Raw genomic sequence first — 15,147 nt, forward strand, 5'->3', positions numbered from 1 at the left:
ACTAAAACGAGTGCCTGTGGGAGCATGAAAGGCAGTATTCCTGGCCTGTGTGTCGTATTCTCAGCCACAGACAAGGTCTGACTCAGATGGACATCCAGTTAATGTTCACCCCATAACTGAGTGACCAGAGGAACGAATGAAGCCGTGAACAAGCAGAGGAACAAAAGAACTGGGACGGTGGGTAGATGTGGAAGCTGAGTTTTGTCCCCAGCTGTGGATGACCGCGGTGCCGCCGCTTCTCTCAGGGTCCATGCCTGGGTAGGTGCTGTGAGAGCAGAAAACATGACTGCTCCGTTCCCGCTTCCCTTGCCAGCATGGTGCTTGGCACAGATCATGTGCCAGAATCGTTGGAACAAAAAAGTAATGACCTTTTTCACCAAAGAAAAAAAAGTATTGTTTAAAAATGTACTGATGTGGTGGGAAACTCCTTTCCACTGGAAATGTGCTTTGCGGAAGTTAAATAGCTGCCAGGAAGTTAAATAAGTGTGTCATGCATTGACTAACCGGTTGCACTAAATGAGTATATGTAAGATCCTCTTTAACTCAAAGATTCTGTGAACAAAAAAGGAGGGAACTATCAAATAAATTATAGATTAGACTAACATTAGATTAAACTAAAGACTAGTTATAGGGAGTTCTTTTTTTATAAGTTTATATGTGTACAAATTATTTTTAATCCATGCAGCTTTTCATAGTACATATTTTCCATGAAACTTTTACAAGACCCCTTGTACATACATTAATATATTTTAATTTTTTAAAATGTTTATTTATTGATTTGAAAGGCAGAATTACATAGAGGCCGAGGCCGAGAGAGAGAGAGAGAGAGAGAGAGATCTTCCAACCTCTGGTTTACTGCCCAGATGCTTCAACATCTGGAGCTGTGCTGATCTGAAGCCAGGAGCCAGGAGCTTCCTCCAGGTCTCCCACACGGGTGCAGGGGCCCAAGGACTTGGGCCATCCTCCACCGCTTTCCCAGGCCACAGCAGAGAGCAGGATGGGAAGTAGAGCAGCCGGGACTTGAACTGGCACCCTTATGGGATGCTGGCACTGCAGGCAGAAGCTTTACCTGCTGCATCACAGTGCCAGCCCCGAATACATTTTAAATGGTTGTATTCACAGGTGTTAAGGAGTGACAAGGATGGGAGGGGAATGCTATGAAGTATCCTTGTTTTGATTAAAATAGTCTGTTTCTGGTCTGTATCAGTGTGGTACGCTGGTGATACTGGACAGAAATTTGGCAAAGGCTACCTAGACTTTCTCTAGGTACTTCAGAATGATTTTTTTCTAAGTTGTAGTTTATAATAGGTAGTATGATCAGAGGCTCATCATCTAAACATTATATAGAAGCATAGAATAATTGTCCTCTCCCCGTTCCTCACCTGTTCATTTCTTCTCTCCAGTGACACCCTCATGGCCAGTTTTGGAAGGGACACTAGATTTCATTATTCTAAAATTTTATTTATTTATTTATATGAAAGGCAGAGAGACAAAGAGAAATTCCCCATCCATTGGTTCCCACCCCAAATGCCTACAATATGCACATATATATATACATACGCATATATTAATTTATTTGAAAGTTATTCATTCATTTATTTGAAAGTCATCTATAGAGAGAGAGGGAGTGACAGAGAGAGAGAGAGAGAGAGAGATTGATTGATTGGTCTTCCAACTGCTAGTTTACTTCTCAGATGGCATCAGTGGCCAAGGCTGGGTCAAGCCCAAGCCAGGAGCTTCATCCAGGTTTCCCACGTGGGAGACCTTTCCTAGGCCAGCAGCAGGGAGCTGGAGTAGAAAGGGAACAGTGGGGACTCAAACTGGTGCCGGTATCATGGGTGGTGGTTTTATATGCTACTCCATGTTGCTGTTCCTGCAGGTGAATATGATAGGTGGTGGTTTTACATGCTACTCCATGTTGCTGTTCCTGCAGGTAAATATTTCACATTCACTGTGTGTGTTATTTTTCTCGCCCTCTGGAATATGTGTTCCTCAAGTACAAGGATTGCTGTCTGTTTAGTTAACTGCTCTGTCCTGAGAGTGTAGAACAGTACCTGGTGTGAGTAGGTATTCTTTAAGTATTTGCAGAATGAATAGATGTTGGCAGGCTTACCACAGGTATCACTTACTTACATAGACATGATGAGCAATTGTGTGTATACTGTCTGATTGAAAATTATTCTGATATTTTTAATTACAGAAGGCCTTACGACCAGATATGGGCTATAACACATTAGCCAACTTTCGAATAGAAAAGAAAATCGGTCGTGGACAATTTAGTGAAGTTTATAGAGCAGCCTGTCTCTTGGATGGAGTACTGGTAGCTTTAAAAAAAGTACAGGTAAGATGATTGTAATTTTGTAATTAATGTAAAATTATACTATGTGAATAATAGATAGTTAATAATAAATAGTGAAAAGTGTTTCCTGAATAATTTGGTAATGATAACCTTCAGTTGAGAATGCTGGGGAAGAATGAACATTATATTTTAAAAGTATGAATTTAGTACAGAGTTGAAACTAAGTTTTAATAAATTTTCATCATTATTATTAATTTATTTGAGAGGCAGAGAGAGAAGAACCATCCACTGGTTCATTGCCTCCAGTGGCTGAGGCTGAGTCAAGGCAAAGCTGAAAGCCAGAAACACAGTCCAGGCCTCTGATATCGGTGGCAGAAACCCAGTTATTTGAGCCATCATTGCTGCCTCCTAGAGTCTGCATTGGTGGGAAACTGAAGTTAGAAACTGGAGTCTGACATAAAACATGGGTGTCTTAACTTCTAGGCTAAATGCCTGCTCCCTAACTTTTTTATTTTATTGATTTATTTATTGATTTGAACATCAGCCTTAAGGAGAGGGAGGGAGTGAGGGAGGGGGAGAAAAGAGAGAGAGAGAATGAATCTTCCATTTGCAGGTCACATGGCCAGGGCTGGACCAGGCCAAAGCCATGAGCCAGGAGCTCCATCCCCGTCTCCCATGTGAGTGGCAGGGACCAAAGCATTGGGCCGTCTCCACTGTTTCTTCCTGGTGTATTAGCAGGGAGCTGGATTGGAAGCAAAGCAGCCAGGTCACAGACTGGTGGCTCATATGGGATGCTGGCATTGAAGGTGCAGCTTTACTCCCTACACCACAACACCATCCCTCCATCCCCCAGCCCCCACTAATTTTTAACATTAATTACAAGCTTTAAAAATTTGGCTGGTCTTTTTACCTACATTCAGTGATTGGAGTGATTTTAGAAAAGCTTTCACAACTCAGGAGTATAAGATTTTATATGGTGGGACCGCTGCTGTGGTGCAGTGGGTTTAAAGCCCTGGCCTTGAAGCGCTGGCATCCATATGGGTGCTAGTTCAAGTGTAGCCTGCTCTACTTCTGATCCAGCTCACTGCTAATGTGCCTACAAAGTCAATAGAAGATGGCCCAAGTCCTTGGGCCCCTGTACCCACATGGGAGACCTGGAAGAAGCTCCTGGCTCCTAGCTTCAAATGGGCTCAGATCCAGCTGTTGTGGCCATCTGGGAAGTAAGTCAGCAGATGGAAGATCTCTCTGTCTCTCTCTCTCTGTAGCTCTTTCAAATAAATAAAATAAATCTTAAAGAAAGATTTTATATGGTATGTATGTTAAACGATAATAGAGATACTTCATATCCATAACTAGCTTAAGTAGTAAACATTAAATATATTTTTAATTGGGTGTGTTACTCTTTTCTCTCAGAAATAACCATATCTTGAATTTAGTGTTTAGCATTTCTTTTTCTTTATAGTTTTCCCCTATATCTGTATAAATTTCTAGAATAAAATGTTTACTTTATCATTTTTAACTTTATATAAATGAAGCATATTTTATTCGTGCATTATCTGTGTATAATAACTACATGCTAGTGCCAACAGTTTGATTTTTTATATTTGAGCCGTTAATTCGTGTTGGTGCGTGTGTTCTGACCTTTCCCCTGTCACATGACACCCAGTTGTTCTTGGCGGTCCCTGTGAATGTGGCTTACAGTTGTTCGCTGTTATAAACAGTATTTCTATGATATTCTGGTACGTCTTTCCTAGTACACAGTTGCAAGAATTTCTTTTTTGTTTGTGCCTAAGATGGAAATAATGAGCCACAGGGGATGCATGTCTACTACAAGTTAATGCCAAGTTGTTTGGCTTTCTCACCAGCAGCATATAAGAATTGCAGTCATGTCTTTTCCAGTGTACCACATGGAGCCTATGACAACACAATATAGAAGCCGGACACTAGTGTTTATGAAGCAGGTGACTCCTGGAGTGATTATTCCCTTATAAAAGAACTGTGATTCATTTAAAAATGTATTAGATTTCTACTATGTATCTTTGAGAAATGAGGAAAATAATAATGATTAAAAAGACAGCAGTGATACTGTTCCTGCCAGTTAAATATTAAACCCCGTGGCATGGATCATGTTTTAAATAAAGGTTCACAGACTGGAGATGTTAGTTTGAGCCATTGAGTTGGTGGAATTGGAACTTGAGCCAGGCTATAAATGTGTGACCGCATTTTGAAGAGCATTGGAATTTGTACAGTAGGCATGTAAGGATTCACTATAGATTCTCAAGTAGGATAATAATCTTCAAAAGTCATTATTTTCAAAACAAAATTACAAAAAACGGTCTGGAGAGAAGATAGCTGTGCACTTGCCCGAAGTGGCCAAGCTTGGAAGATGGATAGATTGAGACATCTATCCATCCCTGGGGGCCTCTTAGATCCCTTGTCTACCTTCATACTGATTCTGAATGTGGAAAAAAGGCAATTCGATTCCCCTTGTCAATAGAATTACAAGTAAAGGAAATAATGAAAAAAGATGGAAAGGATGGAAGAGGGAGGGAAAAAAAAACTCTTCTAGATCCTTTATAGTACCATCTGAATTGTTTCCACTTGACTATACTTTTTTCTTATTGATTGGAAGTTTGAATAAGTATGAATTAATTTGTACACTTGTGTTTCCAATCAGTATTAAATATCTCCCTCCTGTCTCCATTTTATACTGAGATGATCATCAGATTGCTATGGGAAGTTAATGCTTGTCTTTTTGGATTATGCCATTCCTTGCTGCTTTGTTAAATGTTGAAATTATGCATCTTCTAGTTTAAATCTTACTTTATTAATTTATTAACGCAGAGAGAGCAGTATCATTTATCTACCCCCCAAATGCCCACATGGGCTGGGATTGGGCTAGGTCTAAGCTGAGAGCCAGAAACTCAATCCATCTTTCCTAGGTGAATGTCAGGGACTCAAGTGCTTGTGCTTTCACCTGATGCCTCCCAGGGTGCACCCTAGCAGGAAATAGGAATCAGGAGCAGAGCCAGGGCTTGAACCCAGGTACTCCAGTATGGGATGTGGGCACATCAGGTGTCATCTTAACACTCTCCAAATGCCCGCCCCTAAATTTAACTTCCTAATAGAAATGCTGTTGTGAAGATAATTTTAGCTTATTCAATTAGGGAACAACGTTTTAAATCATTATGGGGACAAATGTATTTGCATTTCAATCTCCCTGCCTCCCTCCTTCAGTGCTTCCCCACATGCTGATCATTCAGTTCATCCTGCCAGTACTTACTGATCCCCTGTACCCATTGGCAAGTGTGGGAGGCTCTGGGCGCACTAAGATAAACGGAGTGCTGCTCATGGGCGTCTGGTGAGAGTACAAGAAAGGCGCCTCTCAGATTGTGAGAGCGCCCTGCACTGGGAGCAGCCTTCAGCACAGGGCATCTGATGAGGGTACAAGAAAGGCACCTCTCAGATTGTGAGACCACGCTGTGCTGGGAGCAGCCTTTAGCACAGGTGTGAGGGAAGATTGGAACGACCTCAGGGAACCTTCACAGGTGGCATGAGCTGGGCCTCAAAACTTTAGTCCTTTGTGTTGGAAGATTAGCAAAGAATTATTTTGCTCTTTTACATGAAATCTTGATTATAGTTAGTCCATTAATTACAGTGATGTAATTGGAATTAATTTTTATTGTAGCAGTCTCATGACATGATATTATAGTAGTGTGAATTTTGAGTGTCACTGTTTCTTAGTTCTCTGACTATTGCTACCCAAATTACTTGATAGTAGGTGAAGTTTTTTTTTTTTTTTTTAAAGATTCATTTGTTTCAAAGGCAGAGTTAGAGAGAGTGAGGGTGGGAGAGATAGAGAAAGGTCTTTCATCTTCTGGTTTACTCCCCAAATGGTTGAAACTGCCAGGACTCTGCCAGGACTCTGCCAGGCTGGAGCCAGAAGCCTAGAACTCCATCCCAGTCTCTCACATAGGTGGAAGGGGCCAAAGCACTTGGGCCATCTTCATCTGCTTTCCCAGCTGCATCAGCAGGGAGCTGGATCAAAAGTGGAGCAGCTGGGACCTGAACAGACACTCATATGGGATGTCAGTATTAGGCTTGCAGGTGGCAGCTTAACCTACTGCACGGTAGTGCTGGCCCCAGGTGACGTATTCTGGTACTCACTTACTCAGTAATACTTAAATTCTCTGTGTTTACTCTGAAGTTATATTCTCAGTAACACTGTTAGGCTTTGCAACATCCATTTTCAGGGGTTTTGTTTTTAATTTTTTTTTTTTTTTTACTGAAAAGCTAAAAATTTATGTAGTCTTAAAAACAAGGCTAAAGTGATAATATGTTTTGTTCAGATTCACCTTTTTGCTTGAGATGATTTCAAAATAAATTTCTGGAGAGAAAATATGTCTTTTTGATGTTTACTGCCCCTCTGTAACTACCGCTCCCAACTCTCCTGCTGCTGCCTTCCAGCAGACTGGCTCCTGCACCTCACTGTGACTGCCAGCCACCATTCTGTAGTCTCAGACTCTAGAGATCTGATTTTCCTGTTTTCTTGATTTTCTTTCTGACTCCTTTGTCAGTTATTTGAGCAAACTTTTTAAATAAAGATGTATTTATTTTTTTGGAAAGTCAGTAACAGAGGGAGGGAGAGAGAGAAAGAGATCTTCTATCCACTGATTCCCTCCCTAAGTGGCTGCAATGGCCAGGACTTGGTCAGGCAGAAACCAAGAGCCAGAAGCTTCGTTCTGATCTCCCATGTGTGTACTTGGACCATCTTCTGCTGCTTTCCCAGGCAGTTATCAGGGAGCTGGATCAGAAGTGGAGCAGCTGGTATTTGGACCAGTACCCATACAGGATGCCGGTGTTGTAGGTGGCAGCTTAACCCATCGCTCCACCATGCTGGCCTGCTTGAGAAAATTTTGAAGTAGGTGCCCCCACATTGCTATATCCCCATTGTCCCACCCCTGACTCCTCTCCAGTGTTTATTTACTTATGTCTCTTCTTCACATGAGCTCATGGCTCCAGGTCCTATAGGAGAGAAGGACTCAAGTTCTCTCTTGTGGTGCTTCTGGAGGGAAGGTACTTACTCTCCTTTAGTAGCAATACTCCTGTACTTCCCACTGGAATGGAGTCCCACGATAGAGAAGAACCCTGAACCGCCAGCTGTTTGAAGCCTCAGGCACAGCCCCTGTTCCCCGCAGCTGCTGCTCCTCCATGCTCAGTAGCCCAGGCTGCCTCCTCTCTTCTCTTTTATTTTTATTTTTTTTATTTTTTAAATGGCCTGAACTGCACCGATTGGAAGCCAGGAACCAGGAGTTCCCTCCAGGTCTCCCACGTGGATGCAGGGGCCCAAGGACTGCTTTCCCAGGCCGTAGCAGACAGCTGGATCGGAAGTGGAGCAGCCAGGTCTCAAACTGGCGCCCACATGGGATGCTAGCGCTTCAGGCCAGGGCATTAACCCACTGCGCCACAGCTCCAGCCCCACCTGTCTTCTCTTAACTCCAGCTCTCCTGTCTGTGTTAAGACTGCTTGACCAGTTGCACCATTCCTCCCAGCTGGGCCTGCCTTCTCTGCCTGTAGACATCATTCGCTTACATTCTTCCTGCTCTCTGTAGAATCTCCTGCCTCAGTACCCACATCTTCTCTGAATTGCCTGATTGTACCATCTTAGTTTTTCTACCTCTCTGGGTGTCCCCTTTTATATTCATGTCAGTGGATTCTTTTTCCTACTTTTGGAGTATCTCTCACAGTTATACTTTTGGAATTCTTTGCATCTTCCATACCTACATTCTCACAGCTACCGATGTACCTCAGTAGGATGGCTTTTTATGGCATAGCCCTGGCCCTGACCAAGCTTTGCTGACTTTCAAGTCCTCACAAAATCTGAACAAAGCATAAGTTTCACAATAATTTTTCAAATATTAAGGAAGCCTACTGAGTAGTGCTTACTGATGGATTGGAACTATCCATAACTATCTATGAGTTTGTTGAGTTAAAAGGCATCTCAAAAAGGCTTTTTAATGGTCATGAAATAATTAAGGGCACAAATAGTTATCTAGTTTCATACTCTCGTTTGCTACAGCTTTAAAGAGTCTGTGAGAAAGAAACTGAGTCCTGTGTTTTAAATTCTAGTTCAGAGGTATTATGCATGAGGTTGAGAGAAGGTGACAGAAAGTATATCACAGGATGGGTTAGAAGGAGCAAAGTTTCTGGCACCAGGATAGAACTCTTCTTGGGCTCATCTTATTTTTTTTTTTAACATTTATTTATTTATTTATTTGAAAGAATTACAGAGAGTGGGAGAAAGGGAGTGAGAGAGGGAGGGAGGGGGAGAGGGGAGAAAGAGAGAGAGATAGAGAGAGAGAGAGAGAGATCTTCATCTGCTGATTCACTCAAATGGCCACAACAGACAGGGCTGGGCCAGGCCAAAGCCAGGAGCTTCATCTGGATCTCCCACATAGGTGGCAGGATCCCAAGTGCTTGGGCCATATTTTTGCTGCTTTCCCTGTAGCAGGGAGCTGGATCAGAAGGGGAGTTTCCAGGTCTCAAACCAGCAACCATACAGCATGCATGGGTTGCAGGCAGTGGCTTTACCTGCTATGCTACAGCACCACTGGCCTGACCTTGCTTAGCCTTTGTGTTTAGGCAGAGACTGGCTAGTAGGGGACTTTAATTCTTTGGAGATTATTTTGCTCACTGAATGTAATTTCTATCTAGACAGGCCCCCAGCCTTAAATGGTAAGGCTTGGACGATACTTGGTTAAGATTTCCACATATGTGAGGTTTATTTAAAATGAAAGATGCCAGGTTTGAGTGTACATATTTTAAGTCCTTTCTTTGCTTATATTTTAAGTGATTTTTCTTCTAGCAGTTTGACACATGCCTTTTTACGGACATTTCTGTTAACTAACTGTAAGGTCTCTCCTTTTTTTAAGACACCTAGTGTGAACCTTTTCAGCTTCATTAGTTGTGAGTAATTCTGGCACAACCTCCAAGTGTCAGAAGAAAACTTTTAAAATGATTCAGAGAATACCAAGAATATATTAGCCAATACTTGTTAACATAACTTTGCTCTTACCAAGTGTAAAGTAAGTTTAAAAAACCCAAAGAAACTTTGTTAGAGCTGAAAAAGATGACTTCTGAAGACTTGCTTATCAATATTTTATGAAAAAGATATTTACAAATCCAGATTCTCCACTAACCCCATACATACTGCCTTTTTTTAACTCATGAAATCACCAGACAGCTTTGAATCTGTGTCTGGGAATGACTTAATCTAAAAATTCAGTGCTTGCTTTAATCTTGTTTTGTTGGCTTAGAGAAAAAGAAAGGATACAATTTCTAGTTAAATATAATTGGTTCAGATTTTAAGTTTTGCTGTAAATATGCCTGTAATGCTTATTTCTCCTAGTGTTTGAGAACCAACCTTTGATATTATGAAACTTAACTTAAAATACAAGTTAATTTATAATTCTAAATTAATTATAAACTGAATGAAAGAGACATTTCTGTATAGCATGTTTCTATCTTGATGTTTCATGTATGCTAAAGGTTTCCTAAAGCTCTCAAATAAATCTTTACGTGTCACTTACTCTTGCTTTTTTTTGCCCATCAGTGATTACTGGAAGATTTAATTAGCATGTGTCTCCAAGTTCATGGTTTTCTTCACTTTAATTACTAGTGCCACATTATCCTTTTTATGTCTCCTAAAATTTTTTTCAGGAATTCCTTCAAAAATATAAGATACTTAGAATTTTGTGCTTCCCAGCATATTGAGTTACCTCAAGTCCCTTGTGACTAGCAGTTCCCAAGAATAGTGTCAGCATTCATGATTTGGCTAGAATTCATTAATTCTCTTGCCATTTTGATTCTGAAGTGCAAGTCTGTGTCAACGTCAAATTAAAATTTTTCTGTGTATATTACTGTTTGTTATTATTTAGTGTGCTATTGAGCAGCATAATTTTTCTGATGTCATTTTGCAGTTTGGGGGAATGAATGACTTCTGTATAGAATTTGCTAAATGTAAAGCTCGTTCCTTTATTTTAAAAAAAATATTTATTTGAAAGGCAGAGAGACACACACTTAGACAGACAAAGAGAGGGAGATCTGCCGTCTGGTGGTTCACTCCCCAAATGTTATTCCCCTGGCAACAACCACGGCTGGGCCAAGTCAAAGCCAGGAGCCAGGATCTCCCTCTGGGTCTTGCATGTGGATGACTGCCTTCCAGAGTCTACACTCGCAGGAAGCTGGAATTGGGAGTGGAGCCAGGATTCAAAGCCAGGCACTGTGGTATAGGGTGTGGGTGTCCCAAGCAGCATTTTAAGTGCTATGTCAGATACCCGCTTGAAGCTTATTCCTTTAAATAAGGAACTTTGATTTTACTTGTTTTCACTAAAAATCTTTCTGAGTAGTATTATGGTTTACTGCTTGTATAAATCAAATATTGGGAGCTCTGCCAGCCACCCTACACCACTCCACCTGCTGTTGAAGTTCTCATAGCACTTGTACAAGTAGTTCTTCAGTACGCTGTAAGATAATTTTCTGTGTTCCAGTCTTCATTCTGCACCTAATGGCGTGAATTGTTATGGACTGCAAGCTTGTTTTCTTACTTGTATCTGTAAAAGCTAATAATTAGATGATCTTCTTTGTAGATGGTAGCAAACATGGGCATGAGCGATGGAAGCTGTCTGTAGCCAGGCTCAGGTTATTCGTGCCAATCATGCCTGTGAAGAGTAAAGCTCCTATGTTCTTGAGGAGCGTTTTGGTGTACAAGGTTTCTCCCTCCTTCAGGAAGTAGAATCATGCTGTTTGTGCTTTGATGGTGGTAGCTTTTGTTTTACTTTTTATTCCACTATTGGTGTCCTTGTATAGCTTACCTATTATTTCACTTTGCCAAAGTTTGATATTTAACAGGGCTTCGTGTTTGCCAAGAATATCTTACTAGACATTTTATGTGCACTCCGTGATGACTTGACATTCATAGTCCAGTTCTCTTTCTTTTCCTTTCCTTCCTGTTCACTTCCTTTCTGAAACGATGGTAATTAGCACAGGTTCACTGTAGTTAAGATACTAAGTTAAAATTACTATTAACGGAGAAAATAGAAGTTACTGTTTCTAATACACGCACCAGCAAACACATTTCCTTTTCTGTTGTTTAATTTGAGAAAATTTGATGTCAACTAGATTGTCTATTTTTATGAACCGTTAACTAAAATATGATTATGTATTTTTCCAAACCATAGGAGTGTGCAGTACTCATTTTACATTAAAACTTATAAAACATGAAGTCAGTACTTGAAGTTTTCATTAGAAACAGTAGAACCAAAATAATTTGAAGACTATAATGAAATATAAAAGGCATTTTGCTATGATGTTAGATGACAAAGCATATATATCAGTTTACATGCTATTGCTGTTTTCACTAGTTAAAAAACACAGGCATTTGTACAAGAACTAGAAGGAGGTGCTGAACACAAAAGCCAGGGGCAATGAGTTTGTACATTATATTTTTGTTTTAAAATTTATTTAATGTCTTCACTGATTTTTCATTTTTTAAGGAAAAATTAGAAATATACATTTTTGGATATTAGGAATGAAATCCACCAAATGTTACGTCTCATAAGATGTAATTTTACATTCATATTTACCTTTAAATATCATTATTTTCTATAATTCTTTCAAGTTTCGTCTCTAATGTTATTTCCTGCCCATATGGGAATCCTTTCTTTAGGTTTCTGATTTCATACTTTGCACACATTACATTTTAGTACTTACTAGTTAGTTACGTATGCATCAGACTTCATGACAGCTCGGGCCGATGGAGAAAACACAGGTTGAAGTCCTGGTCTGTCACTCGTTTTGTGACCATAGCATGTTAGAAAGACAGTGAGCTTCTGTCCTCATCCGTAATTTGGAGCCAGTACTACCTATTTTACACAAACGGTGAAGATTATCTCAGCTTGTATAAAGAGGCCGGCACTGTGATAATTATCAGTAATTCCACCTCTAATTAAAAAGACTTGAGTGTACCACTTTCCAGTTATGCATCTACTTTTCCTGGAACAAACTGGCTGTGTGAGTCAGAAAGACTTGATCAAGTTAACTAAAAATGTCAGCTTTACAAAGCTGTATGTGACTAGGGTATTAAAAACTTGGTAGTGTTGACTGCAGTAGCTAAATTACTGCTTTTTTATTTTTTGATGTGTTTTATACAGATTTAGAACCTTGAAAGTTTTCTTTGTTTTTAGAGACCCCTGACATCTGTTGATTGTATTATTAATTTTCATATTTTTCACATTAGATTTATATTGTTCAACCTTTTCTTCCTTATTTTCTCCAAGGAAGATTTTAAAACTTTTTTTCCCCCTAAATTAACTGCCCCATGAAATTTTAATGCAATGTACATAGTATATCTGCTTATATATGGTCTGTGTTTCTGTTCTTTATACTTAGAAAAAGAGAAGAAGCAGTTTTCATCCTTTGGAGAGATATTACCCTGCCAAGAGTCCATACCTTAGATGTTTTAGATTTGAGATTGATGGCTCAGAGCTTAGGTTGTAGTTGAATAATTCTGAGCATACCTTCTGATGTTCTGTTGATCAGGTGTGTGACCTTTTGTCAGTCTGTTAAGCTTTCTTTTAGTTTTTATGTTTTAAAATTTATTTGAGGTACAGAGACAGAGAATGAGAGAGAGACAGAGAGTACAAGCTGGGAACTCGGTCTGGGTCTCCTGTGTCGGTGGCAGGTGCCCAAATACTTGAGCCATCATGTACTGCCTCCCAAAGTATGCATTAGCATGCAGCTGGAATCAGGCGTCGAACTGTGAAGTAAACCCATGCATCTCAATATGGGATGGGATGCAGGAGTCCCAACTGGTGTATTTACTGCTCTGCCAAATACTCACCCCTCTGTTAAACTTTCTAAACTTCTTTGTCCTCATTTGTAAAATGGGAATACTAATCTCATCTTCATATGGACTAAGTAAAAATTAGATGAGGTAGTTCATGCAATACATTTAATATATATTAATGGTTCAATGCATATTGACTGTTATTGGTCAAAACCTCTATTTTGTTGATTTGAACTTAAGAACTGAAAGTCAAGAGATATGTAGCTATTCTTTTTCTATTTTTAATACTGATTACTCTGGAGGGAAAAATGTCAGGTTTAGTGGTAATATGAAATGAAATACCTATTGGTCGCCACAGTAACAAAAAGTTAGCAAGACAGAAAACATACTTGTATATATGTGATTATATAGAGAGCATTATAACAAATTGATATGGCTTGAATCATAAATAATTTTATTAAATAATTCTGAATTCTGTTTTCAGATATTTGATTTGATGGATGCCAAAGCACGTGCTGATTGCATCAAGGAAATAGACCTCCTTAAGGTAAATAATAAACTACTGGCTATTTCAGACATTGCTGAACATATAAATGACGGTGATTTACTAAAATGCCACACTGAAATGCAAAAGGATTTTACAGACTTGTACCACACCAGTTTCAAGTAACATTATGTAAGTTTGAATTTCAACACATTGAGGAATGTAATTGCCTTTGGGATTCATTGTAAAATAAGTATAACGCTCTTATCTATTTCAAACCAGGAAGTATATAAAAGGGGCACAAAACTTTGAAGAAAAGTTTCTTTTGAAGACTGCCTTTTTTTTTTTTTTAAACTTTTATTTAATGCATATAAATTTCCAAAGTACGACTTATGGATTACAATGGCTTCCCTCCCATACCGTCCCTCCTACCCACAACCCTCCCCTTTCCCACTCCCTCTCCCCTTCCATTCACATCAAGATTCATTTTCGATTATCTTAATATACAGAAGATCAGCTTAGTATACATTAAGTATGGATTTCAACAGTTTGCTCCCACACAGAAACATAAAGTGAAAAATAATAGATGATTTTTTTAAATGATGATGAAATCAGAGCAGACCTATTGTCATGTTTAATCCCAGTGAGAGTCAAGTTAAGGTTTATTTATTTATTTGAAAGTCAGAGTTACACAGAGAAGGAGCGGCAGAGAGAGAAAGAGTTCTTCCATCCTCTGGTTCACTCCCCGATTGGCTGCAATGGCCAGAGCTGTGCCGATCCGAAGCCGGGAGCTGGGAGCTTCTTCCAGGTCTCCCTCACGGGTGCAGGGGTCCAAGGACTTGGGCCATCTTCTGCTGCTTTTCCAGGCCACAGCAGAGAGCTGGATTGGAAGTAGAACAGCCAGGTCTCAAACCGATGCCCATATGGCATGGTGGCACTGCAGGCAGCGGCTTTGGCCGTTATGCCACAGTGCTGGCCCCAGAAGCCTGCTTTTTTTAAAATTAAGTTTTAGTTATTTATTTGAAAGGCAGAATGATGGGTTAGGAGGTGTGGGGAGGAGAGAGCAAGATGGAAAGAGATCTTCCATTCTCTCTAAATGGCCACAACAGCAGGGGATGGGCCAGGCTGAAACCAGGAGCCAGAAACTCCATCCGGATCTTCCATGTGGTTGACAGGGACTCAAGTATCTGGGCCACCATTTGCTTCTTCTCTCAGGCACATTAGCAGGAAACTGGATTGGAAACAGAGCTGGGACCTGATCCAGGCGTTCTGAAATGAGATGCATGCGTCACAAGCCGGGAGTTAACCCACTCTGCCACAATGCCCACCCCAGGAAACTGTTGACCATCCCGACCAGACTTTTAAAGATTAAGGAAATTAGAAGATTAAGGAATATAAAGGCATACATCAGTATTATATTAAAATGTGTTACACTGAGAATGTGGGATAATATAGATGGTTCATTTACTTTTTATAATATTTCTGAATAATTTTTCTAGATGTACAAAGAGTGGATAT

General features: G+C 40.0%; 1 protein-coding gene across 2 annotated transcripts in view; it reads left to right on the plus strand.

Moving 5' to 3' along the window:
- NEK7 (NIMA related kinase 7) overlaps window positions 1-15,147 on the plus strand; it is a 151,060-nt gene that overhangs the window by 79,858 nt on the left and 56,055 nt on the right. Inside the window, exons 3-4 of one of the 2 annotated variants that reach the window (XM_051821072.3) lie at window positions 2,201-2,341; window positions 13,630-13,692. In XM_051821072.3, the coding sequence (XP_051677032.1) occupies window positions 2,201-2,341; window positions 13,630-13,692 (204 nt within the window). The remainder of the gene's footprint in view (window positions 1-2,200; window positions 2,342-13,629; window positions 13,693-15,147) is intronic. The other variant, XM_070055072.2, reaches the window with a different exon arrangement.

Source organism: Oryctolagus cuniculus, chromosome 13, assembly GCF_051225735.1.
Source record: "Oryctolagus cuniculus isolate XC-2025 breed Fujian yellow rabbit chromosome 13, ASM5122573v1, whole genome shotgun sequence".
NCBI lineage: Eukaryota > Metazoa > Chordata > Mammalia > Lagomorpha > Leporidae > Oryctolagus > Oryctolagus cuniculus.